General features: G+C 52.1%; 3 protein-coding genes across 6 annotated transcripts in view; 2 read left to right on the top strand and 1 right to left on the bottom strand.

The window, feature by feature from the left end:
• The first annotated feature begins 1,134 nt into the window (after nucleotides 1-1,134).
• LOC309645048 (cardiotrophin-2) lies at nucleotides 1,135-8,898 on the top strand. Its single transcript, XM_082429577.1, has 3 exons — nucleotides 1,135-2,959; nucleotides 5,147-5,283; nucleotides 7,566-8,898. The coding sequence occupies exons 1-3, from the start codon at nucleotides 2,941-2,943 to the stop codon at nucleotides 8,022-8,024; spliced, it is 615 nt and encodes a 204-aa protein (XP_082285703.1). The 5' UTR covers nucleotides 1,135-2,940; the 3' UTR covers nucleotides 8,025-8,898.
• A 455-nt stretch (nucleotides 8,899-9,353) lies between these two features.
• On the bottom strand, nucleotides 9,354-13,013 carry CTF1 (cardiotrophin 1). 2 transcript variants are annotated; one of them, XM_082429571.1, is made up of 3 exons: nucleotides 12,909-13,013; nucleotides 11,608-11,726; nucleotides 9,354-9,963 (listed from the first exon to the last, which is right to left on the bottom strand). In XM_082429571.1, exons 1-3 carry the CDS (start codon nucleotides 12,931-12,933, stop codon nucleotides 9,499-9,501), a joined length of 609 nt encoding a protein of 202 aa, XP_082285697.1. In that variant the 5' UTR covers nucleotides 12,934-13,013; the 3' UTR covers nucleotides 9,354-9,498. The 2 variants fall into 2 exon arrangements, with proteins under 2 accessions (XP_082285697.1, XP_082285696.1); XM_082429570.1 differs by lacking the exon at nucleotides 12,909-13,013 and having other exon boundaries at nucleotides 11,608-12,751.
• Nucleotides 13,014-15,977: 2,964 nt separating this feature from the next.
• BCL7C (BAF chromatin remodeling complex subunit BCL7C) overlaps nucleotides 15,978-26,916 on the top strand; it is a 32,985-nt gene continuing 22,046 nt past the window's right edge. The window contains exons 1-6 of one of the 3 annotated variants that reach the window (XM_082429573.1): nucleotides 15,999-16,342; nucleotides 16,893-16,971; nucleotides 17,306-17,414; nucleotides 17,508-17,669; nucleotides 19,136-19,221; nucleotides 19,775-19,970. In XM_082429573.1, coding sequence (XP_082285699.1) covers nucleotides 16,251-16,342; nucleotides 16,893-16,971; nucleotides 17,306-17,414; nucleotides 17,508-17,669; nucleotides 19,136-19,221; nucleotides 19,775-19,900 — 654 coding nt within the window. In that variant the 5' untranslated portion in view covers nucleotides 15,999-16,250 and the 3' untranslated portion in view covers nucleotides 19,901-19,970. Of the gene's footprint in view, nucleotides 16,343-16,892; nucleotides 16,972-17,305; nucleotides 17,415-17,507; nucleotides 17,670-19,135; nucleotides 19,222-19,774; nucleotides 19,971-26,916 lie in introns of those variants that run through there. The other 2 variants (XM_082429572.1, XM_082429574.1) reach the window with 2 other exon arrangements.

The following is a 26,916-nucleotide window of genomic DNA, read 5'->3' as shown; positions in this document are numbered from 1 at the left end:
TCAACGGCCTTGAAGGCCAGGCTACAGAGCTGGGACTTCATCCTGAGGGCACTGGAGAGTCAAGGAAAGGTATGGGGGTGGCAGGGCGGGACAAGGCGACCCTTGCTCTTCCCCATCGTTTCATGCCTCAACAACAACCAATCTCTTTGCTCTGTCTACTAGCCATGTTTGTTTCTGAAACCTGCCAAGCATGTTCCCAGCCTCAGCGCCTTTGCACTTGCTTCTCTCTTTGCCTGGAGATGTAGGGGGTGAAGATTTGCAGTCAGGGGTGGGAATGGGGTTGGGCTTAATATTGGGGTCTGGGTGAGGATCTGGCTTGGAGTTCATGTTCGTGTGTTCTGAATGGGCCTCACTATGGGACCTGCTGGATGACATTGGGGTCATGCTTGAGTGTCCTGGCAGATGGAAGGGACAGATCTCTTGGGAGCATTAGTGTGGCTGGTGGGGACTGGGCTCTAAGCATGGGATGGTGGGGCATTGAGGCTTTTGCCATTGGTTGGAGGCATTAGGTACCATTGGGTAACCCTTGAGGGGACTGGGAGGGGCCTCACTGCAGGGGTCAAGGCACTTGGTGGGTGTAGTCAGTGAGAGCCTGGGAGGTGGGAATGATTTTTCCAGTTTCCAGATGAGGAAACAAACTGAAGCTCAGTGAGGTTAAGTAACTTGCCCAAGCTAGCGAAGGACAAAGGGAGGATTTGCACCCAAGTCTGCTGACTCTTAATTTGCCAGGATTTCCCAGGCAACAGCTTCTGGTGAGACCAAAACAGAGATGGAGACACTTGGGCTGGGAGGTGGGGCAGGACAGGGTGGCAGAGCTAATGACATCTGCCAAGACAAGTGCCTTGGACAAATGGAGCTGGGCCTGGGATGGGGGCCAATTCCTCCAGCTGTGAAGGGCACCTGGGTGCCCTGGGTGTCCAGAGAGAGAACGTGAAGTCCCCAAGAGGAATAGGAGGTGGGGGGGTTAGGTGAGAGTGAGCCTGCCCTCTAGGGTGAGGTTCGGCCCCACGTACACTGCCCACCTGTGCATAGCACCAGATCGGGTGTCTGCCTCCCTCTTCCCCTCCTCCCCTCCTGCCCTCCTCCTCCTCCTCCTCCTCCTCTTTCTTCCTCCTCCTCTTCTTCCACTACCTGGCCTGGCCCACGCCTCACTGCACCCACTCAATGGGCCTAGTCTAATCCCCTGACATCACCGCCTGCCCAATACAGGCCCTGCCTGGCAGCCTTGGCAGCCCACAGGCTCAGAGACACAATTTAGGATCCCCCACCTCAGAGCCCATCTTTCCCTCAACCTCTTCCCTCCTTCAGCTCACAGTTCCGATCGGGGATACCCCAGATCCAGTCCCAAGCTGGGGGGCAGGTGTCTAGAATCTGTCCTGGCCTTGCTGTGTGACTCCAGGTAAGTAGCTGCCCCTCTCTGGGCCTCAGGCTCCTTATCTAAGTCTCCTCTACCCCCAGCTAATCACGTCAACCTGTTTTGGCTTCCTCTCAGCACCGTGTAGCTTTAGGAAATTTTGTTTTTTTATGAGTTCACATGTTTATTGTCAGGGGACCACTGGACTGTGTGCCTCTTATTATTCACCCCGGTGCCAGCACATAGCAGGGGCTCCATCGATAACTGCTGACTGAATGTATACACGGGTGAATGAATGAACAGATGTAGCTCCTGCCTTAGCAGGAAGCATATGGACCTTCTCCCTCCACACCAGCCCCAATGGGGGAGAAAGGTAGAGCAGTATTTCAGCCCTGAAACTGGATGGAAGCAGGGTGGGGGTCTGACCCACCATTTTCTGACTCAGCTGGTAGACAGGGGCTGAGAAGTGAATCTCCTTTATGGAGAGACTGGGAAAGCTCTGGAGAAGGACCAGAACCCCGGACCTGTCTCTCTGCCCTCCCTCTCTGCCACAAGGCTTCCCCAGGCGTGGGTGGGGTGGGGGAGGGGAGGGCCTCAGGTATATGTCTGTGTGTCCCTGTGTGCTTTACCTGGGCAGAGGGCAGCCACTGACCCAAGATCTCCCAGGATAGCAGAGGCTGAGACATGGCTAAATCTCAGGATTCCTGACCTCCAGCTGCACACGTGTGTATGTGTGCACACGCGTGGCCATGGTGTGTGTACACGCCATGTGTATATGTGTCTGCTCCAAGCATGTGCCTGTGGTGGGGCCTCCGGGTATGGTTGTGTGTTCATAGGCGTCTGTGTGGACGCATGCGCAGTCCTGTGTTTGGCTCTCCCAGGCAGGGTGTGAGGTATAACATGGGTGTAGGCATGTCCACTAGAGTGTCAGCTCCATGAGGGAAGGGATTTGTGTCTGACTTGCTCCCTGCTCTATCCCAGCATCTGGAACAGGGACAAGCACACAGTTGGGGTCAATACATCCTTGACTGAATAAACGTATGAAAGTGTGTGCACATGTCTGGTGTGTGCCCACTTGTCAACCCATGTGTAGACGTGCACATGCTCCTGTGTCTAAGGGTGCACCTGGGTGTGGGTGCTGTTGCTGACATGTCAACTTCCTGTCCCTTTTCCAAACTCCTCAGAAGCCAGGGCCCAATGCCTGGGTCCCCGTGGGGCGGAGCAGGGGGCCTCCTCCTCACGGGAAACTGGATCCCTGGACGTGCAGAGCAGCAGGAAGCAGGGCGGCCCCTTTGTCCCCCGATAATCCCCTCCCCGCCTGGCCCCCTTTCTCCCAGCAACCGGGGTTTAAGGTCGAGTTTGGGGGCTGTAGGGAACGAGGGTGTCACCTCAGTGTCCCCTTCCCTACCAATTCCCTGCCCCCGGGGCTTCTGCACCCGCCCTCCCACTCTGAGGGTGTGACTCCTTCCCTCCCTCGTGGGCAGCCCTAGGGCTCAGCCCCAGGTATAAAGCCACCTGAAGGGCGGGAGGAAAGATGCCCCAGAACCACCCGGAGACTGCAGAGAGGAAGGAGCCAAGGAGAGAGCATGAGCTATCACCCGCTGCGTGAGTGAGGGAGGGCGCCGGGGTCCCGAGACCAGGACGGGAGGGGGTACCGCCCGGCCCTCTGGCCCATCTGTCTCAGGTGCCTGGCTATTTTACATCTGCTGCGAACCTCCAAATCCTTAAACACAGAGGACTTCATTCGTCATTCATTCATTCATTCACTCAAGAAATATTTACCAAGCGCCTGTTAGGCACTAGGTAGTATTCTAAGCATTTGGGGACATAGCAGTAAAGAAACAGACAAAAAGTTTGTTGAATGAATGAATGAATGAATGGGCCTTCACCTTCAGGCCTTCCCTTAAGTTCTGAATTTCTGGGAATTCAGGAATGTAGACAGGGAAGCCAAGGAGGCCACCCTGGTTTGTCTCTCGTCCCCATCATAGCTGGTGACCTTAGGGAATTGCCCTCTTCTCTGATCCTCACACTGTTGGTGGGAACAACTGGCCCGACCCTTGAGAAGCCAATTTGGCAGCATTTACTCAAATTTAAAATAAATACACCCTCCAATCCAGATATTTCCACTTCCAGCAGTTCCCAAAGAGGCTGGGATAATGATGTTCACGGCAGCATCCATTCATTTAAAAAATATTTATGGGGGCTTCCTTGGTGTCACAGTGGTTAAGAATCTGCCTGCCAATGCAGGGGACACGGGTTCGAGCCCTGGTCCAGGAAGATCCCACATGCCGTGGAGCAACTGAGCCCGTGCACCACAGCTACTGAGCCTGCGCTCTAGAGCTTGCGAGCCACAACTACTGAGCCCGCGTGCCACAAATACTGAAGCCCACACGCCTAGAGCCCATGCTCCCCAACAAGAGAAGCCACCACAATGAGAAGCCTGCACACCGCAACGAAGAGTAGCCCCCCACTCTCCGCAACTAGAGAAAAAGCCCATGCGTAGCAATGAAGATCCAACACAGCCAAAGAAAAATAAATAAAATGAATAAATTTATTTAAAAATATATATATATTTATCAAGCTCTGCGCTAGGTGCTGGGGAACCAGCAGTGAATGAAGCAGGTGAGGTTTCTTCTTTCCTGGAGCCAACATTCTAGGGGGAGAGACAGCAACAAGCAAGTAGACAAATAAATAAATGAGGGATCTGTAAACAGCAGAAGTCTCTGAAGACTACACATCAGGGAGACGGAGGGGTTTTTGAGTTGAGGCCTGAAGGACCAGAAGGAGCAGCCTTGGGTAGGTTTGTGGGGTGGTCATGGCAGGACCCAGCAAGGCAAAGCCTGCACGGGGGTGCTGCAGAAAAGAGGGGCCAGGCCTTGTAGCCCACACGGAGGACTCTGGCTTTCACTGTGTTAGGTGGGAGCCACGGGAAGGTTTGGGCAGAGGAGGGATCTAGCTGGACTTGGAGAGTTGCGGGGTGGCGGAGAGAGGCAAGGGTGGAGACAGAGACACCAGCAGAGAGAGAGGTAGTTTGATTCTAGATACTTCTTTTCATCTTTTAAAACTTTTTTATTGAAAATAACGAATACGTACAGGGAAATGTGCAAAAGTCCTAAGTATATAGCTCAATGAATTTTCACAAAGTCAAGGTATCCTTGTCATAAGTGCTCAGATCAAGCAACACAGACAGACCGAGGGAGTTCCCTGGTGGCCTAGTGGTTAGGATTTCAGGCTTTCACTGCCATAGCCCAGGTTCAATCCCTGGTCGGGAAACTGAGATCCCGCAGGCTGCACAGTGTGGCCGGGAAAAAAAAAACAACAGACCTCTCGGCCACCTTTTAAGGACAGAGCCAACAGGATTTACTGTGGGTTGAACATAAGAGAAGGAGAGAATGAGGCGTCTAAAAGGACCCCATGGTTTTGACCTGAGCACCCGGGAGAATGGATGTGCTCTTCCTTGAGTGGGGAAGACTGGGAGAGGAAGGGGAAGAGGGCATCTTGAGCTGAGCATTGGATATTTTTTTTTTTGAGCATTGGATATTTTGACTTTGAGAAGCTTATTAATATCCAAGGGAAAATGTCAAGCAGGAAGTTGAATATATGAGTCTGGAGTTCAGGGGAATATTTTGGGCTGGAAATAATGGGCTTACAGGATGGTTCTGCCCTGACTTGGATACACAAGATCATTGCAGGCCACAAGGGCTGTACCCATTTGAGGAGTTGTTATGATGAATGAATGAATTGGCAGGCGAGGCCGGGGACTTGGTACTGACCTCTGATTTCTCCTGCCAGCCCCCCTCTGCCTGCTGACCCTGCTGCTGCCACCCCTCGGTCTGGGGGCCCCCATCTCCCCAGCTGAGCCCATCAGTCAAGCCTACAGCCTGGCACTCTACATGCAGAAGAATACTTCAACACTGCTGCAGACTTATGTGAGTGATACGGCATGAGCAGGGAATGAGGGGAGAAGGGCGCCACCCTCCTGGCCCAGCCCTGGGTAGGGGAAGCAGAGCAAGGCCAGAAGAAGGCTCCTCCATGGGTCCAAGGGTATAGGGACTCTGCCATCTAGAGACATACCCCCGGGAACATTGTCACTGATGGCTGGCTGACCTTGAGCAAGTCATTCCTTCTCTCCCAGTCTTAGCTTCCTCATCCGCCAAATGGGCTGGTGCTCCTGCCTTGGCTGACCTCTCAGGACTGTTAGAAGAGTCAAAGGAAGCACATAGAGGGAAAGGCTTTAGGGGATCATGATTCTTTCCACAACTACCTCATGCCCCGTGCTTTCTTTTCTTTTTTCTTTTTTTTTTGATATATTTATTTATTTATTTATTTATTTATTTATTTATTTATTTATTTATTTATTTTTGGCTGCATTGGGTCTTCGTTGCTGTGCACGGGCTTTCTCTAGTTGTGGCAAGTTGGGGCTGCTCTTTGTTGCGGTGCACGGGCTTCTCATTGCGATGGCTTCTCTTGTTGCAGAGTACAGGCTCTAGAGCTCAGGCTCAGTAGCTGTGGCTCACAGGCTTAGTTGCTCCGTGGCATGTGAGATCTTCCTGGACCAGGGCTCGAACTCGTGTCCCCTGCATTGGCAGGCGGATTCTTAACCACTACATCACCAGGGAAGCCTGCCCCGTGCTTTCTTGAGCCTAAGCCATGCTGGGAACTCTAGCCTTATTATCTTTTCTTTTAATTAATTAATTAATTTATTTATTTATTTTTGGCTGCATTGGGTCTTCGTTGCTGTGCGCGGGCTTTCTCTAGTTGCAGCGAGCGGGGGCTACTCTTCGTTGCAGTGCACAGGCTTCTCATTGTGGTGGCTTCTCTTGCTGCGGAGCATGGGCTTTAGGCGCATGGGCTTCAGTAGTTGTGGCACGCGGGCTCAGTAGTTCTGGTGCATGGGCTTAGTTGCTCCACAGCATGTGGGATCTTCCCGGACCAGGGCTTGAACCCATGGCCCCGGCACTGGCAGGCGGATTCTCAACCACTGCACCACCAGGGAAGTCCCTAGCCTCATTATCTTACTGACTCCTCAAATAGTTCTGAGAGGTGGATTTACAACCCATTTTACAGATAAGGAATACTGAGTTTTAGAGAGGGGGAATAATTTGCCTGAGGTCACAAAACTGTCTAGAAGTTCAAACTGGCAGCCTCCTGATTGGGTCTGACCCACAGATGTTTTGTTTAGGCCATCCAATGCTTGTTCAGATTCTGAGTACGAGTGCCTGTCAAAAACAGGCACAGGGATCCTATTGGCCTCTTGCCACCCCCACCCCCGTCTTAGTCCTGCCCTCTTCCCCAAGTGACATGATCTGCCTGGCCCCTGGAGGCCCTGGGGTTTGTGACTCTTCCGCTGTGCTATATTCTAGGTCCATGTGAAGTTACTTAATCTAGTTTCTAATCTCATATCTGTCACCAAACCCTGGGTAGCTTTGGGCACCCTGAGCCTCAGTTTCCCCACTTGTAAGATGGGGATGTAGGACCAGGTGATCTATCAATTAGGGCATTTATCAGTGTGCATTAAAATTCTGTGGGCCTAGGTTTGTGGAGGCGAGAACTTTAATGGAGAAGGCACTCAACTAAATTTAATAATATTAATAATTTTTTATTAATGATTATAATAAAATGAACAAACATAAACCACTAAATGCTGTGAATAAAAAGGAAATAGGGCTGTAACTATTATACATTGTCAATAATATATTTATATTGAAAATATTGCAATAAGTAACATAGTCATAGTGTTCATGATACTAATATAAATATATAGTTCGTGAACGATATTAATGCCCTTATTGTATGCCAGGTGCTGTGCTAAGTGCTTTATACATTGCGTTGGCCAACTAGTTCACTCAGTTTTAAGTAAAAATAAAAGACACCTCTTTCATTTTCACCAAGAACTTTATTGAACAACGTATTCATTAACCGAACTAACTTTCTGGCCAGCCCAATATATTACTTATCTTCACCATAATAGTGTCACATGGGAATTACTGAAGCTGTGATTCAAAGTTGCACAACTTGTACGTGGAGGAGGCCAAATTGGAACCTAACAGAGCCCAGGCTTTGTGCTAGAACATTTCACCAACTCCCTGAGAGGCAGGGAATGGCGACTCCCCCTGGGAAGATGCCAGTCTCATGGAAGGCAGATGTGAAGTCAGGGGAGACCCAGGGCAGCCTTTTGGTCTCCTCACTCCCGTCTCTGTCCCTCATGCAGCTCCAGTGCCAAGGCAGCCCCTTTAGTGATCCTGGCTTCTCAGCCCCAGAGCTCCAGCTCAGCAGCCTGCCTCCTGCCGCAGTCTCCTTCAAGACCTGGCATGCGCTGAACGACAGGGAGCGTCTGAGCTGTGCCCAGGGGGCCTTCCTGGCCTTGACCCAGCACCTCCAGCTCGTGGGGGATGACCAGAGTGACCTGAACCCTGGCAGTCCCATCCTTCTGGCTCAGCTCGGGGCTGCAAGACTCAGGGCCCAAGGCCTGCTGGGCAACATGGCTGCCATCATGACTGCCCTGGGCCTGCCTATCCCCCCAGAAGAGGACACTCTTGGGCTTGTCCCCTTCGGGGCCTCGGCCTTCGAGAGGAAATGTCGAGGTTATGTAGTAACCCGGGAATATGGCCATTGGACTGACCGAGCTGTGAGGGACTTGGCTCTGCTCAAGGCCAAATACCCTGGGTAGAGGAGGTGGGACTTCCCGTCAGAGGCTGCAACACTTCCCCTTTCACAACGGACTCTTTTCTGCCTTGCTTCTTGGCTAGAAAGGAGACACATCTTGTCTAGGAGACAGGGCTTGTGTACCATGTATTTGGGAAAATTTCCTGGTAACCAGGCCTCAAGTCGCCACTGCCTGGGCGACTGCCTAGGTCCTATGGCCTCCCTTCCGGATCTGGGTGGGACTCTATGGATATCATTTTATGGATTACCAGTCCAGTGGTACTGGTTGCCCACTTCCTGGGTGGAAAAAAGTATCTCTTTGAAGTGGCTTCACTTCCCATTCTACGGGGCAGTACAGTTGGTCTCCTTCCTGGGCTCTCCCTGAGACCTTCTCCCTCCTGTAATTTTGGGGAGGCCCAGGGGCTGCCTTCTTGTCTCCGTCTACCTCACTTCCTGTATGAAGATATGGACTTTCTGAGCAACTAGGCCTCCCTTTTTGCTGGAGCTCATTTCATCCCCTAGTCTACCTCTCCGACTCTGGCCACTGTTCTAACTTCCCATCTTAAGGGGCTTCACTTCCTATTCAGTGGACATCCGATTCTTGAAAAACTCAGGATTCGTGTCACATCTGTTTCCTGCTCAGAACACATCCACTTCCTGTTCTGGGCTGAGAAATGGCATCCCTGGCCTGGGGCTCTCATGAATCTCCTATTTATACTGTGGCTTTTGCGGATGTCTGGGGGAACCAGTTTGTAACCCAAGGACCTTATTCTCCTTAAAGGTGTCTCCCCATTTTCAACAACTATATATACTGGTAACTTTAATGTTCTTTTTATTTTTAAACATTTTATTTACAAAAAATTAATTTATTCTCGTAAATAAAACTCTTTTTAAGGGGTGATTTTTTTTTTCTCTCCAGTAGACCTAACTTGGGGGGAAGGGAAGGTACAGGGATAGGGCAGAGGGAGGGGAAGAAGGGAAAGGACATCAAAGGCAGAGGGGGCAGGGCCGCAAAGGGTGGGATGGGGGAGGGGGAGAGCAGCAGGTGGAGTGACCCTGGGGGAAGGTGGCTGAAATTTGTCTGGAGGAGCCCACCCACCACAGGGTCAGCAGACATGTCCCTAGCCAGGAAAGGAGAGAGAGAAGGACAGAGGGAAACAGAGTGCCAGGTGTCCCCTCCTTGAGATGAGGTGCAGATGTACACATGTTCACATGGGGCCAAGAGGAGGCAAGAGATGGGGAGAAGCGGAGACAGAGATCCCCAGCAAGGCAGGCCCAAGCGATGGAGAAAAGGAGGGGGAAAGCAAGGAAGTGATAGACATGGGAAGTCACAGACGGAGACACGAAGGCCCCAGGGAGAAAAAGAGATCGAGAGCGTACAAAGCAAATAGAGAGATGGAGACGGTCGGAGAACACAGAGACGCTGCTGGAGATGGAGAGGGATGGAGAGGCGGAGACGGCCCAGGAGGGGACCGCGAGCTGCGGCGCGCGCCCCGCTCTCAGGCCGGGCCCCCGGGCGCCAGCTGGCCTAGGTCGGCCTCTGTGCGGCTCACCCACTCGCGGTAGAGGCCGCACACGCGGAGCCCCAGCACCTTGGCCGGGAAGACGCCCGCGGTGGCAGTGGCCGCGGCGACGGCGGCGGCGGCAGGCTCCGGTTGGGGCCCGCGTGTCTCGGCGCCCAGCGCGGCCAGCACGGCCTCCACGGCGGCGCCCAGGGCCCGCGCCTGGCGCGCTGCGTCCTCCAGGCGCCGCAGCAGGCGCAGCGCGCGCGGGTTCAGCTCGGCCTGGCGGCGGCGCACGACGTCCAGCAGCGGTGGCAGCGCGGCCAGCGCTGCCTCGTCCAGCCGCAGGCGCTCGGGCACCGGCAGGCCCGCGTGGCCCGGGGCCGGGGCGCTCAGATCGGCCACCGGCAGCCGCGGGGGCGAGAAGCCAGGCAGCCCGAAGGGGTCTCCCTGGTGCTGCACCTGCGGAGACGCGGCAGTCAGGGCGGCTCCTCCACCCGGAACTCAGCCCTCCACCCCTCTCCTGGGTCCTCAGTGTCCCCATCTCGTAAATGACACACTCCTGCCAACAGAGAGGCTGTGTTTGAGATAATACAAAACAACAAAAACCACCGTGTGCTTTACACCACTGCTTTGTTTCCTCATTTCCTCAATGGAGATAATAACCATATCAACTTCATAAGGTAGTTATGAGCCTGTTAAAATGCTTAAGGCAGGTCCTGACTCATTGGAAGGGCACAAAAAATGTTAGCTCTTTTCTTAATGCTATCTTACAGACCCAGCTTCAAATCCTGTCTCCACCACTTACTAGCTGTGCCGTTTGGTGCAAAACCGTTTCCTTCTCTGAGCCTCAGTGGTCTCCTCTGTAAGATGGGGGAACAGTTCCCTGTCCTGCCTTCCTACCACGGACCTCTTGAGAATTACAGAAGATGGTGCAGGGACCGAGTTTGTTTCACTCCCTCCCCACCATTCTTCCCCACTTCTGCACCTGCTTGACACACAACCAGGGGCTCAATGAATAACTGTCATGTGAATGAACAAATGAAAAGATAAAGGTGATTTGTAATTTGTAAAGATGCTATAACAACACCATTTATCCTTTCCTAACATTTTGCTTCTGGTTCAGGCACTGTGCTGCTTTAAACACACTATTCCTAATCTTCCAAAAAATGGGTGTGATGATGATGATCATGGTCTTGTAAATGAGGATATTGGGACTGACTTATCCTAGGTCATCCATCTAGGAAGGGGCAGAAGCTGGAATTTGAACCAAAGTTGGTAGGACTACAAAGCTAGCTTTATTATCTTACTATTGCTGTCATAATTATTAAATTATTATATTTAATGTTATCAGTACTGCCCATGGTCACAACAAGTTGGCAGGGCTACAGTCTATCTGATTCAAAACTATACCCTCCCTCCACTACACCAGAGTAATTTGGGGAACTATCTAGGTTCCTTTGTCAGTGTCCTCTGGCCAACCAAAGATTTTGGCAGATCCTTCTCCTCTGTAAAAGTGTCCTCTTGGGATGGCATTTTTACCCCTAGATTGAAACCCCTTCTTGGCTTCTCTGCATAACACAGGTAGAAGAGTTCACAGCTCATCTTATTCAACTGCCTCCTTTTTTTTTTTTTTGGCCCTGCCGGGATCTTAGTTCCCCGACCAGGGATTGAACGCAGGCTCTGGCAGTGAAAGTGCCCAAATCCTAATCACTGGACCTCCAAGGAATTCCCTTAACTGCCTCCTTTTACACCTGAGGAGTCCCAAGCTCATGGAGGTGAGATGACAAGATCACACAGAGCCTAAGAACATAGGTTTCCAGACTCCCAGACCAGAGTTCTCTTCACTCTCTCAGGTTGCTTCTGTCTTAAAGTACCAAGGAGGGAGCCTCCATGCTGAGGCTAATGGAGGGGCATTTGGGGCACAGACAGGGTCCTCCTCCAATTTGCTGTGTGGCCAGGGGCCCGTTACTGACCCCTCTTGGGAGCCCCAATTTCTGCAACTGTGAAGTGAGATTGAGAAAATGGGTGGTCAAGGACCCCTTGATCTGTATGTACTTCCCCATTCCCCAGGCCCCTGGTACCCACACCCTGAACCCCACTCACATATTCCTGGAGCAGCTGCTCAGCATATTTGGTGAGGAGGCGGGCAAGGCTGTGTGTCTGTTGGATCTTGGACTCCAAGTGGGGAAGGGGTGAGATTGAGGAGTCAGCCTGGGGGTCCTCTGGTGGGAAAAGGGGGGGAGGAATGAGGGCACCCCAACCCCTTTCTTCTTGACCACTTCTTCCAGGCTGGCTCTTCCTGAACCCGGAAGCTCCACTCTGAATTCTCCACCTTTTAAGCCAGGCAGGCTCTGTCCCATTCCAACTGAGGGAAAATAGGGCACCAGACATTTGCCAAACGGTTGTTCTCCCTGAAATGTGTTCCCTGTCCCCAAATCATGGTTGAAATCCTATTAAAGCCAAATTCAAATACTGCCTCCTCAGTGCAGCCTCCAGATTCACTCCTCCTTTAAATTAACTTCTTCCTTCTACTTAAGGCCATTTGTTCATACTTCCAAGGCGGTTCTTTTAATGTGTCTTTTATCTGTGAGAATCTGCCTCAGCCTGGGAGCCCTTTGAGGGAAGGGCTCACTTACCTCTGTACCTCAGTGATTGTTGGTGGAATTCAGCATCATCGAAGCACAGAACTTAAAATTGAAACAAGCCTTTAAGTCCATTCTACAGATTGGGATACTGAAGTGCCATTTCTTCCCTGATGGTCCTTCTGTGCAAAACCGTGGGCTGGGCACCGTACAGTTTCAATGAATCAGCAACCGGCCTTAACCAGCACAAGTTAGAGGGTGGTGCCCCAGGAGGAAGAATACATTTCCCGAGACGCCTAGCGCGCGTGCCCAGGGCATGCTGGGGAATGTAGTCCTAGCCCGGCAACTCCCGCCCCGCCCCTCGCTAGAGTTTGCCCCGCGGGTCCCTATCCTTAACAGCCTCGACTTTCGTCTCCTGTTGTCACTTACCAGCCCCTGTGGCCCAAAGACTTCCGCCCTTAACTTTACCCCTCGCTCTGGCTCCCAGCTCTGATTCTTTCCCGGTACTCAGATAGGGTCCCGGCGTCCTGCCCCAGCCACGACCCCAATTCTCCCCTAGGGTGTACTCGAACCGGTAATCTACCTCCTGAGCCCAAGTCCCTGAAGGCACAGCCCCAGGCCTCCTCTAAACTCCGGCGCTTGCCCCTTCCCACAGCTCACGCACAACTCACCCGCTCGTTACCTGACACCGGGGCCCTGCTCTCCCCAGCTCAGGCCGCTCCCTTCCCGGACCTAGGGGTGGCAGGGGCCCAGACCCCAGCTTCCAGCCCTTCTGACCCCTGCTCCCCTCGGCGCTCGGGATCCGGCCCTTCAGCCCCTTACCCAGACTTCCCTCCCTCCGGCTCATGCTGGCCCCAGGCAGATCCCGGTTGCCTCCACGCCCCCCTACCGAGAAGGGGAGAAAGGGGAAAAGGGTAGGGGCGTGGCCCGGCCGTAGCCAATCAGGGCTCAGACCCCAACAATCTACCACCCCCTTCCACCCCACCTCCCACCCCACCTCCGCTGCCCCAGGCAGGATTCCTTGGCCCTGAGCTCAGCTCCCTGCATGCACGGCCTAGTCGGGAAGGAGGCGGCAGGTTGTCTGCAGGGTGGACTCGGGACCTGCAGGCTTGGGTTGCCGGGGCCTGGGAGACAGCCCAGAGTCAGATGGGAGGAGAAGGCTCAGGCTCCGACCTGGGGGAAGGCTTGGCGCCCGGGCTGCTTTTCGGAGAAAGCTGGGGAGGGGTGGGTGGTGGAGAGGGAGCAGCTGGCAGGACAGGAATGTGCTGCCCTTCCTCTTAGCTGGGGGAGGGGAGAGCGGGGTGCGTGAGAGGCCAAGGTGGGGGCCCTCAGGCTTAGGCCACACCTGCCCGGACATACACCTCCCGGCCTATCTCAGATGGCTTCTGCCCTTGCTTTCACAGTCACACCTACTAGGGGGCCACCTCACCTCACCTTACCAGACCCAGTAAGAGAACTCTTCTGACACACCCGCATCTACTGAAGGGTTCTCACACAGGAACAAGCTTAAGAGACAGGTACAGGGAGTCATACCCACACGTCAACCCACTAACCTGATGCAGACAAATGCTGAACGGTCTGTACACACTTACTTATCCCCACAAATGGTTCCCAAGCACCCACACTCTCCTGGGCTCTGGGACCCAGAGATGATCCATTCTTGGTCTCTAGCCCCCTGAGGAGCTCACAGTCTGATGGGGAAACGATAGACAACAGCTTGTTATGGGGTTTGTGAATGAAGAAACTGGGAAGGAGACCTGTGTGTCTGTGAGTACATTGCCATGTGCAGACAACTGCCAGAATAAAGGAAGAAAGAGATGAACTGGCAGAGGGCACAGCAGGTGGGGCCATCACACACTTTTTTTGGGGGGGGGGCTGCATTGGGTCTTCGCTGCTGTGCATGGGCTTTCTCTAGTTGCGGCGAGCAGGGGCTACTCTTCGTTGCGGTGCGCGGGCTTCTCATTGCGGTGGCTTCTCTTGCTGCGGAGCACAGGCTCTAGGCGCGCGGGCTTCAGTAGTTGCGGCACGTGGGCTCTAGAACGCAGGCTCAGTAGTTGTGGCGCATGGTATTAGTTGCTCCGCGGCATGTGGGAGCTTCCCGGACCAGGGCTCGAACCCGTGTCCCCTGCATTGGCAGGCAGATTCTTAACCACTCCGCCACCAGGGAAGTCACCATCACACATTTTTTTAACAGAGACTGTTGTTGGGTATTTACTATGTGCAAGGCACTGTTCTAGGTTATACATGTATTAACTCACTCCCATGTTATAGCCGAGGAATTAGAAATAAGTGACTTGTCCAAGGTCACTGGAGAAGAAGAGCTGGGATTTTACCCCAGCAGTTTGGATCCAGAAATGCTGTCATAACCACCTTCCTATACCTTAACCCCTCTGAACATAATAACACCAAAACACACAGACACAATAGCCACACCCTTGAAACACACGCACACATAACAACAGAAATTTAGAAGGTGGCATCTGCTGACAAACACAGCCTCAAACAAAATCAACCAAGACACAGTCATTTTAAGTAAACTTTCCATTGAAGTAAAATATACACAGAGAAAAGTACACACATCATAAGGGTACAGCCTGACGAATTTTCCAAGAGTAAATATGCCCTGGGAACCAGCACCAGATTAAGAAACAGAACATGACCAGTTCCCAGAGCCCCCTAGAGCCCCCTAGAGCCCCCTAGAGCCCCCTCTTAGCCCCTCCCAGTCCCAAGGCTGACCACTATTCTGATTTCTCACACCATTAATTGGTTTCGTCTGTTTTTTTTTTTTTAATTTATATATTTATTTATTTTTGGCTGTGTTTGGTCTTCATTGCTGCGCCGCGGGCTTTCTTTAGTTGCGGTGAGCGGGGGCTACTCTTTGTTGCGGTGTGCAGGCTTCTCATTGCGGTGGCCTCTCCCGTTTCGAAGCACGGGCTCCAGGCGCACAGGCTTGAGTAGTTGTGGCTCTCGGGCTCTATAGCGTAGGCTCAGCAGTTGTGGTGCACAGGCTCAGTTGCTCCGTGGCATGTGGGATCTTCCCCGACCAGGGCTCGAACCGGTGTCCCCTGAATTGACAGGCGGATTCTTAACCACTGCGCCACCAGGGAAGCCCGGTTTTGCCTGCTTTGAACTTTATATAAATGGAATCATACAGTGTGTAGGGCTGTATCTGACTTCTTTCATGAGACTTGTCCCAGTTGTTGGGGGTAGCAGGACATCACTCTCCTTGCTGTGTCCTCCATGGTGTGAACAGGCTACAATCATTTTGCACTCCCCTGTCGATGGGTTGTTTCCAGTCTGAGGCTATTATGAATAGAGGTATAAACATTCCAGTACAGGCCCCTTGGTTCTGATACCCACGCATTTCTGTTGGGTGTTAACGACCTAGGAGTGGAACTGCTGGATCATAGAGTTTCACTAGAAAACCGCCAGCTTTCCAAAGTGTCTCTACCAATTTACACTCCCCCAGAAATATGAGGGATCCAGTTGCTCTACTTCTTCGCCTCCACTTGGTAAGGTCCGTCATTCTCACTTTAGCCATTCTGGTGGGTGGAGAGTCAGTCATATTTGCAGTGTCTGGCACGTACGTAACTGGCACTCAGTCAATAGACTGTTGAATGAATGGGTAGTTGAACAGTGTAGAACCAGATAGCCTGGCGAGGGGGACACACACCCACGCACATGCACACGCGCACACACACACACCCCCCGTTCCAGGGACGCCCCCACGCGCAGCGGTAGCACACGGGACACACACCCTCTCGCGCCCCCTGGCGCCCACGTGGTCTGAACGCACGGCCGCAGCCCCACCGCGCGCGTCCAGTCGCCCAGCTGCCCCCAACCTGCCTCTCGGCGGCGGGCAGGGGGCGCTGCTCGTCCCGGTGCCCCGAGGGGGCGGGGCCGGTCGGGGCGGGGTCGGCCGGCTTCCAGGCCTGGGCTCTGGCCGCCCGCGCCGCCCGGCCGCTCCGGGGACGGGCCGGGGCGGGGCGCGGCGCGGCGGCAGGAAGCGGGGCGGGGACTCGCGGAAGCCTTGGGGAGCGAGGGAGGGCGCGGCCAACTCCCGGAGAGACGACAGGCCGAGAGAGCGGCGCCCCGGCCTGGCGCCGAGCCTGAGCCAGCCGGACGGGAGGCGGCCCAGCCGCGCTCGGCCCCAGCCCCGCCAGCATGGCCGGCCGGACCGTGCGGGCCGAGACCCGGAGCCGGGCCAAGGATGACATCAAGAAGGTGATGGCGACCATCGAGAAGGTCCGGAGATGGTGAGCGCTGCCCCGGGGCCAGGGACGGGACACGATGGGCCACTCCTCCCCCAGATACGTCTACCCCCTTCGCCAGCTGTGGCCCCCAGGTGTTAGGTGTGCCTCCCAGCTGCGCCCTGGATCTGCAGGGCTCTATCTTCCTTCTCCTGGCTACACCCTGGGGTCTACAAAGCGTGTTCCCCAACCCTCCCCTCCCGAGGCTGGAGCCCCCATTTATGCCCTGCCCCCTGAAGCTTTGACACTCCTTTCGCAAGTATGCAGAGTGATCTTCATTGCTTTGGTCCCCAGCCGGGCCCATAGTCGCGGTCTCCATGTATATACCCCAGGGGTCTGCAGAGCCATGACCCCAAGTCACACTCTCTCTCTAGAGGCACCCCCTATCTATACCCTCGGGTCTGCAGGGTTTCTCCCTCTAACTATGTCCCATTAGCAAAACTGCCCCTTCCCTCCGGCACCACCACCACCTCTACAGGTATCCCCAGATGTGTCCAGCTCCTGGGGTGGCTCTCTCCTCAGGCCTCTCTGACCCAGTCCCCCCACTGTCCCACAGGGAGAAGCGCTGGGTGACTGTGGGCGACACTTCCCTTCGTATCTTCAAGTGGGTGCCAGTGGTGGACCCCCAGGAGGAGGTGAGCAAGTTCTCCCACACCAGGCCCTTCCTCTGTGCAGCCTCAGGCAAGCCCCTCCCCACCCTGGCCTCCACCTCCAGTCCCCACTCAGACCTCAAATGCAGGAGCCCGGACAGATGTTAACAATTAGTAGCAACTCCGCCTCTTCCCCCTCCCCCCACACCAGACCCTGCTCCCCCCCACCCCAGTTCAAGACCTAACCCACTGTGCACAACCTGTCCCCTCATGCAGGGCCTTCTGCTTCTCTGTGCCTCAGTTTCCTTATTTGTACAGTGGGGGCTTTGCAAGTGCTAACTAGAAAGCTGACTCTGACCCTTAGCCCTCTAACCCCCAGGAGCGACGGAGGGCAGGTGGCGGGGCAGAGAGATCCCGAGGCCGGGAGCGGAGGGGCAGGGGTGCCAGTCCCCGAGGGGGTGGCCCTCTCATCCTGCTTGATCTCAATGGTATGTAGGGATGCTGAGATGTGGGGGGCTGTGGGGATTGAGGGAGGGGGCTGGAGGCCTCAGGCCCAACCCTTTTGGCTTTTGCTCCCACAGATGAGAACAGTAACCAGAGTTTCCATTCGGAAGGCTCCCTGCAAAAGGGCACCGATCCCAGCCCTGGGGGCACCCCCCAGCCCAGCCGCCCTGTGTCACCTGCTGGACCACCGGAAGGGGTCCCGGAGGATGCTCAGCCCCCACAGCTGGGCCAGGAGAGAGGTAGGACCAGGTGCCTCCCAGGAGCCCTCTCTTCTGAATCTTGTCCTCTCCAAGGTCAAAGCCACCAGCTTACCCCTCGACCTGCTCCCCTTCCTGTGTTGCCTCCTTGGGAGGCCTTCCCTGAGTCCTGTGGAAAGTCACTGCCCTTCCTCTAGGGACTGTCTCCTTCCCCTGGCTTCTTAGCATCTGTGGATAACTTAGCACTGTCTGAGGTTTTCATGTAAATTTAGCTTTTTACTAGTTAAGTATCTTTCTCTGCCACTCCCACCTCATGTCGCTTCCTGAATGTTGGGCCCATATCAATCTTGTTCACTGCTGTATCCTCAGAACACCATGGAACACATAGTAGGTGCTCAATAAATATTTGCTAAGGAATAGATAATCGTGATAATCGTAAGAGTGATTAATAATAAGTGATAATAACAGCTAATACTTATTGAGATCTTACTGTGTGCCAGGCACCCTTCTAAGCACTTTCCATGTTTTATCTCATTTAATCCTTACTACAACCCTGTGAGGGTTATGATCTCCATTTAGAGCATAAGAAACCCAGATGAGAAACCGAAACCCAGAGAGGTTAAGTAAGTTGCCCAAGCTCACACAGCCAGTGAGCCAGGATCTGGGGTATGAGTCCTCCTCAGCTCCTCTTTCTTCCCATAGAGTCAATCCCCTATCTGGTCAGATTCACCTCCCCAGTGTGTCTGCCTTCCCAGGCTCTGTCATCTCTCTCACCCGCACCCAGCTTCAGCCTCCTCCTGGGTCTCCTTTCTTCCAGTTGGACCCACACAGCTACCAGAGCACAAGGTTGACGAGGTCATTTTCCTGCTTCAAAGCCTTCAATGGCTGCCTGTGACCTTTGACTTCTCAGCCTGGCGCTCCGGGCCCTTCGTGAACTGTCCCCTGCTGACCTCATTGTTCCCTTCCAAGAACACCATGGCTTGGGCCTATGTTCTGTGTTGTCTAGATCATACCACACGCTTGTGTACCTTTACTAATATAAAAACAATAATTGGCATTTATTGAGCACTTACTGTGTGCCGGGCACTGTAGTAATGGCTTTTCCTGTGTTATCTCATTTAATTCTTACAACAGTCTCAGGTGGTAACTACTGTAATCATCTCCATTTTACAGGTGGGGAAAACAGGCTTAGAGCAATTAAGTCACTTGCCCAGGGCCAGGATTCGAACCCAGGCAGTCCAACCCCAGAATCTGGGCTTGCCAAGCTTCTGTTCCCTCTGCCTGAAATGTACTCCAGCTCCCCATTTGTCTGATCAAATCTACTCACCCGTCAAGATCCCACCTAAATGTCCTTCCTGTGTTTTCTTCCTGGGTTGCAGCTGGGTGACTGGCTCCCCACTCAGTGCTCCCACAGCCCGCGGGCTTTTGTGACTGGTATGTTTCCCTCTCAGTCTGTGCTGTGGCACAGAGCAGCTGCTCAGGGAACACCTGTTAATTTCATGTTCCAGATCCTGGGGGCGTAACCGCAGGCGGCACGGATGAGCCTCCAATGCTGACCAAGGAGGAGCCTGTTCCAGCACTGCTGGAGGCTGAGGTGAGAGCGGCCGGGAGGCCGGACTACCAGGTCTTGGAGGGAATGGGGGCTCTGGGGTAGCCAAAGCCTTGGGGGCTGCACTCTCGAGGTCCAGGTGGGAAATGTAGACCGTGGACACAGCTAAAGGCTATTAGGCTGGGTTCTTGGGACTGAAAAGAAAAGGGTGTTTTAGAAACAAAATCCTGCAGGCTGGATTGGGGCTGATTTGAGACCATTAAAGGCCTGAAAAGATCATGGTGCACCTCCAAGTATTTTTTGTTTTTAATCCTAAGTATGTAATTAGCTTAAGAAAGTCCCCCACAAACTTCTGACTTTTCCCACAAGGACTACCGTGATACGTTTTCGAGAAATATCAAATGTCAGCTTCTTCCCCCCAAACGGTGTTGTTGTTGTTTCCGGCGCCCTACTTAATCTGCGTCCTGGGGCCCTGGCCCTGGGCTAGACTCCCGGGTCCGGGAGGGGAGTGGAGTGGAGGCTTTCGAGAAGGCATAGGCAAGGAGGCTGCACTCCTGGGTTTGGGTGGAGCTCATGCCTGTCCACCCTTCCTCTCCAGGCCCCTGAAGCTTACCCCGTCTTTGAGCCAGTGCCACCTGTCCCCGAGGCAGCCCAGGGTGATACAGAGGACTCGGAGGGCGCCCCCCCACTCAAGCGCATCTGCCCAAATGCCCCTGACCCCTGAGAAGCCGGCCTGCCTGTCCTGTCGCCCCAGGGGTCCCTTTGGCTTTTTACAAATAAAGACCCTTTTGTAATTTTGTGTCATGTCATTTCCCCGTCAGGGCTGGGGAGGGTCTTTGGAGACAGTTTTGTCTCACGCTCCATTTCTCAGATGGGGTCACTGAGGCTCTGAGAGGACCTACCTGTAGTCACACTCTGAGTCAGACATGGAAGAGGGGTTTGAGCCAGGACCCTGCCTCCCCAGCACTCCCTCCACCCTGTCCTGTCCCCCTTACCTTTGACCCTTCCTTCAGCCCTCCTGCTCTGGGAATCCCAGGACCCCTTTCCTTCCTGCTCAGCCCTCCCCTGGGCCCAGCAATTACCAAAGCTCTGGGCAGCTAGGCCCGTGATTCCCATTCACACACAGGAACACAGAAGCCCAGAGGGACTTTGGGGCCTGGGATGACCCAACCCATTCCCTGCCGTCAGGAAGCTACAGCATCATTCCTCCCTGCCTCTGCTTAGCCATTCCTCCGCTGGAACCCCTGCCCACACTTCTGGTTGAATCTTGCTTGTCTTCGGCTCAGTCACTACCTTCTCCAGGAAGCCTTCCCCAGGCTCAGTGAGTTTCCCCCCTTTGGGCTCCCACAACCCCCTGTGCTTCTTTCCCTTTGTCTCAGCATTTATCAGGCTGTTTGGGGATGGTTGGTTTGTGTGTCTATCTCATCCACTAGGCTGCGGGCTCCTGAGAGCAGAACTTGGTCCCAGCCTTGCCTAGCAGCACACTAGGCATAGAGCAGTCACAGCAATTGTTTGGTGAATGAATGAATTAATGAATGGGCTGAGGTTCTCCAGGAAGGCTTCTCTGAGTAGGTGGCACACAAGCTTGACTCTGAGACATGTACCTCAGTGTGGTAGATCTGAAGTCAGAAGTCCTGGTGAAAGTCCTGGCTCTGTTACTCACTAGCTGTGTGGCCCTATGCTGGCTGTTTCCCCTCTCTGAGCCTTAGTTTGTTCATCTGCGCAATGGGGACAATAACTAGGCCTCATCTGCTGCAGTGGGTTGTGGGAAACTTCAAATAATACAAGGGTACCTTCACTCTGTGCCTGTAAGAGAGTCAGAGTCAGGTGTATTAACCCTATTTTTATTTTTAACAAAGGAAGAGACTGAGGTTCAGAGAAGACCAAATTGAAACTTTAAAGAACTTCTAAAAAAATTCAGGGTGTTTCCTGACAGCAGCTTCAGTAGTAATATTTGAGCCAGGCTGGCCAGGGGAGTCAGGTGTGCAGTGATGTGGTACATTCATTTCTTGTTGCTGCCTAACAAATTACCACAATTTTAGAGGCTTAAAACAATGCAAATGTATTACTTTAGCATTCTGGAGGTTAGAAGTCCAAAATTACTCTCAGTGGGTTAAAGTAAAAATGTCGGCAGGGCTGGTTCCTTCCAGAGACTGTAGGGGAGAATCTGTTTGCCTGCTTTTTCCAGCTTCTGCAGACCACCTGCACCCCTTGTGGCCCCTCCCTCCATCTTCACATCCAGCAGCATAGCATCGTCCAAACTCCCTTTCTGTCTCTGCTTCCATTGTCACATCTGCTTCTCTGACTCTCCTGCCTCCCTCTATTAAAGACTCTTGTGATTACATTGGACCCACCTGCATAATCTAGGCTAATCTTCCCAGCTCAAGATTGTTAATTTCATCACATCGGCAGAATCTTATTTGCCATGTAAAGTAACATATTCACAGGTTCTGGGGATAGGGCCTGGACATCTTTGGAGGGCCATTATTCAGCCTCAGCACATGTGGTAAAAATCTCAGCCATTTCTAGGGTGTGTGGGTCATCTCATTATTCCCCTGAATCACCTCATGTGGTAATGAGAGTGCTCTGTAAAATGTAAAGTGCTTTGTATGGATTAGTAGTACAGTGTTAAGGCCCAGAATTCAGGCTCTGGGTTAGAATCTCAACGTCTCCATTCATTCACTGTGTGACCTTGAGCAAGTGACTTAACCTCTCTGTGCCTCAGTTTTCTCATCTGTACAATGGGGATAATAGTAACATCAGCCTGGTGAGATTATTGTGAGTATTAACTGAGGCAATACATGGAGAGAGAGTCCTTGGCTTGGTACATAGTAAGTGCTCAACAAATGGCAGCTGTTTTTCCTATTACCCCATTTTACAGATGAGGATATTAGGGGGTAGTGGTAGAGGCCAGAGACTCACCTGCCAGTGAGACTGGGGAGGAAGAGTCATTTCTGAGTAGGCTTGAAAGGCTAAAGTTTGAGTCTTCCCCATTCCTATCCCTCTCCTGGCCCAAGGCCCCAGTCCCCGGGCAGCTGTCCCTTAGCCCAAGCCTGCCCTCACCTTTTCTGTAGCCTACTCTGTGACCTGGTTTAAAAGCCACCTCTTCCATAGCCATATCCCTGACCATCACCTTGCCATGCCATCCCCGCCTCCTCCCCACATCCACACTCTCTTTTTGGAAATTCTTCACCCTTGGCTCTCAGGCCCTAGCCTCCAGTGCTCCGCCATTCTCTTCCCCTATGTCACTCTCTCCTTTTCCTGATCCCTTAAATATCTCTCGCGCTGGCCTAGCTCTTTTCATGAACACTCTCCCTGCTAGGTCCCACCTACTCCTTGAATTAATGGTTCCCAAGTCTCTGCCTCCCAGTTCTGCCCCCTACTTCCAGGCTCAAAGAGCCAAATGCCTTCACAGGACGTCCCACAGATCCTCAGCCTAGCCCTCCTCCCAACCTGTTCCCAGCATCCCCTCTGGGATTCCCCAGAAATGGCCCACAATCCCAGGAGTTGGCTAAGATGGGAGCACCCAGAAGTCAGAGTCAACATCCCATGAGTCACCCTGTCCCCTTAAGTCCTTGTCCTAAATAACCCTCCCACTTGCCCCTTTCTTTAGGGCCCCACTGTTTTGCTGGTGCCTCCCAGTGAGTTTCCCTGCTTCGCTCTGGCCCATCAGCAATCCATTGTCCACCCAGCAGCTGGGCGGTCTCAGAAACCCGAATCTGCCCATGATGCTGCCCGGGGGTTAAAACCCTCCAGTCCCCTCATTACCTGCAGGATGGTACCACACTCCGCCTCTTCCTCCCATCCCTGCACAGCTACCCTTGGAACTGCCTATAATCACCCCCAGACACTTTGCTTTTTTCCTCACCTCTGCGGCTTTGCTCATGCTGTTTGCTCGGCCGGGAGTGCCCTTCTCGTCCCTCTTCATCTGGGAGATGGCTTCTTGTTTTTCAAACCTCAGCTTCCTGGTGTGGTCTTCTCTCCTCTCCTCGTGCCCCCTGTCCCCTCTTCTGCCGTTTCCCAGAGCATCAGGAATTCTCTTGTGATGGTCGATGTTGACTTCAGTCTCCAGCACCAGACTGCAAGCTCCACGAAGGCAGGGGAATTCCTTTATTCATAGCAACGTGTATTTATTGTGCACTTACTGTTTGCCGGGTACTATTCTAGGCCCTGGGGATACAGCATAGGCAAGATGGAAAAATATCCTTGCCTTCACGGAACTTAGCTTCAGTAAATTAGATTATATGTAGAAAGTTAAAAGTACTGTGGAAAAAATCGAGTAAGGGAAGTGGGGAAAGAGCAGATTGCAATTTTAAATAGGGAGGTCAGGGGAGGCCTGACTGAGGAGACATTTGAGAAAAAACTTGAAGGAAGTGAGGGAGAAAACCTTGCACATACCTGAGGGAAATGCATTCCAGGAAGAGGGAACAGCCAGTGCAAAGGCCCTGAGGGGGCACATGCCTGGAAATGAGATCAGTGCCTCTGGAGCAGAGGGAGGAGGGAGAGAGTGGTGGGAAGTGAGGTCAGGTCAGCAAGGGCCTCAGAGGCAGGACAGGCACATAACCTGTCATTCACACTTTGAGGATAAAAGAGGATGTATTAATAATTATGCCCAGATAACACGTGATACGTGATAACCAGGATGTAAGTTTATCCTGCTTGAAGGCCATTGTCAGGACTTTGGCTTTTATTCTGGGTGAGATGAAGAGCTATTGAAGGGGTCTGCGCAGAGGAGTAACATGATCAGACTTAGAGGGTTTTTTCCCTTAATATTTTATTATAGTTTTAAAGTTTACAGCAAAATTGGAAGAATTGTACAGGTAACACTGATGTACCTACCACCTAGATTCTATAACATTTTACTGTGTTTGCTTTATCACATAGCCCTAGCCATCCATCTAACAACCTTTCTTATTTTCTTGATACATTTCAAAATAAGTTGCAGACAATGGTATACTTCCCTCTCTACACTTCGGCATGCATGTTTTTCACTAGAGTCCAGTATTTATTTACAGGTTTTTCTTTTCCTGTAAAAAGAAAAACTATTCATATAGCAAAATGCACAGGTGTTAACTGTGATCCAGTGAGTTTCAACAAATATATAATTTGCATAATGCAAGCCCTTATCAACTATATCACTATCCCCCCCGGAAAGTTTCCTGTTGCCCCTTCCCTGTCCCCAGCTCCCTACAGGCAGCGCTGTTCTGATTTTGGTTTTGATGAGGTTAACCTGTTGTTGAACTTCGCGTGCGTGGAATCTATGTACTCCTTTGCATCCATTTTCTTTCACTCAGCATAATGTTTTTGAGAGTCATCCACACTGTTACTTGGATCAGTAGTTTGTTCCTTTCTATTGCTGGGTTAGATGCCATAGACTTGTCTTTGACTAGGATCCCTCTGCTGGGTGGAGAGCAGATGGGTCCAAGTCCTCTGCCTGTTTCTATTTCCCTGCACAAGCCTGTCAAGCCTGGGGCTCAGAGCCCTGGATGAGTACATCCCAGGGAGATGGATAGCCTTTTCTCAGGGACCTTTCTAGAATGGAGAGTCTATGGCATCAGTCCCCCAGAAATCTGGGGAGACAGAACGATATCAGAGGTAGGATCTAAGGTGACCAAGCATTCTGGTTTGCCCAGGACTTTCCCCATGTTAGCCCTTCAAATTCCATTCCCGGAAATCCCTCAGTTCTCGGCAAACTGGGATCCCACCACTGCCCCTAGTCTCCCAGGCCCTTTCTCACTCCAGACTACACTTCCTTCCTTCTAAGAATTGATTCTCCTTAAACTCCAAACTGGTCTGCTGCTCCCTTGCTCTAAAACTTCCCATGGCTCCCCATGACTTTGCCTGGCAACCCAAAGAATATACTCAGCCTATGGCAGTGGTTCTCAAACTTTGCTGCATATTGGAACTACCTGGGAAATTTTGATGTCTGGCTTCTACCCCCAGACATTTTCATTGGTATAGGATGCGACTTAGGCATTGGCCCCACAGGTGTGACTGGTTGGTGACCCCCAGGTCCCCACACAGGGCAAGTGAAAGGGAAGAGCACAATAACTTACTTTCCATTCCCTTATATTCATCTGTTGGCAGTGGCTTTTCTGCCTGTCCCCTCCTTTGTTCCTCCAGTCAGCTCTGGGATGCAACTGTGGTGTAGTGAAGGGTCAGGATGCAGAATAGGAATGGAGGTATTCCAGATTCAATTGATTTGTACTAACTGTGTGATCTTGGGCAAGTGATTTCCCTGTCTAGACCTTAGTTGCCTCATCTGAAACATGAAGCCAATATTATCTTTTCCATAAACAGTAAGTCCCCTACATACGAACCTTCAAGTTGTGAACTTTCAAAGATGCGAATTGCGTTCGCACATCCAATCACGTAAGTTAGTTCACGTGTCTGGCGTACATTGTCACCTGCGTGCATCCTCTACAAGTGGTTGTGCTTTTGTGTACTTTACTGTACAGTATTGTATAGGGTACAGTAGTACAGTATCTTTATTTCAAGCCCAGGATGTCTGGAAGCAAGTGTAAAAGCAGTGGTGTTGTAGCTGGTACTGCTAAGAAGCGCCAAGCGATAATGATGGAAACAAAAGTGAAAATAATTGAGAGAGTGGAGCGAGGTGAAAAGATGGTAGATGTCACTCGTTCTTATAACATGAATCGTTCAACCATCAGCACGATTCTAAAGAACAAGGACAAGATCATGGAACATGTGAAGTCTGCTGTGCCGAAGATGTCGACAATAGTATCGAAGAAGCGTGGAAAAGTGATGGAGGAGATGGAGAAACTTCTCAGAGTGTGAGTGCAGAATCAGCATCAGCGTCGAGTCCCGCTCAGCTTATGCTGATTCAAGAGAAAGCTAAAACCCTTTATGAAGACTCAAAGAAGAAACACAGCGAAGAATCAGAGGGTGCATCTTTTAATGCCAGCCATGGCTGGTTTCATCGGTTCCAGGCTAGAGCTAACCTTCAAAACCTAAAAGTAAGTGGTGAGGCAGCGAGTGCAGATACGGTAGCTGCCCGGGAGTTTCCTGAAACACTTCAAGAAATTATTGATGAAGGCACGTACTGTACTAATGAAGACCTGATGGAATTGGAGGCCCAGAGGAAGGGGGAAGAGAGACAAGAGGAAGAAGAAATAACTGAAGAACCGAAGAGATTCACGATGCAGAAAATGGCAAGGGGATTTTCTTTATTTGAGGAGGCACTGTTAGTTTTTGAGGCACAGGACCTGAACGTAGAACAGTACACAAAGGTTGCAGCAGCCGTTCAGCATGCAATCCAGTGCTACCATGTCATCTACAACAAGGAGAAAAGAGCTACTACCCAGACATCACTGGATCGTTTTTTCAAGAGGGTTGATATAATTGAATCCAGCAAGGAACCAGAACCTGTGCCATCAACGTTAGGCGTGAGTGAAATTGAAGCTTGCCCTCCGTCTCCTATTGCTGAGGATCCTTCAGCTCTACCATCTCCCACCTCCTCTCCCTCCTCCAGTCAGTAACTCTTCTTGCCTGTTCACTTGATACCAGCCCCTGTATGCCAGCTGTTGTAGTGCACTGCTGTACTTTTCAAGGTACTGTACTGTAAAATCGTTTTATTTTTTGTGTTTGTTTGTTATGTATTATTTGTGTGAAAAGTATTATTAACCTATTACAGTACAGTACTATATAGCCGATTGTGTTAGTTGGGGTACCTAGGCTAACTTTGTTGGACATACGAACAAATTGGACTTACGAACGTGCTCT

The sequence above is a fragment of the Balaenoptera physalus genome, assembly GCF_965194825.1.
Source record: "Balaenoptera physalus genome assembly, chromosome: 16".
NCBI lineage: Eukaryota > Metazoa > Chordata > Mammalia > Artiodactyla > Balaenopteridae > Balaenoptera > Balaenoptera physalus.
Note: the sequence above shows the minus strand (reverse complement) of the source record. Positions and strands in the feature narration are given on the sequence as shown.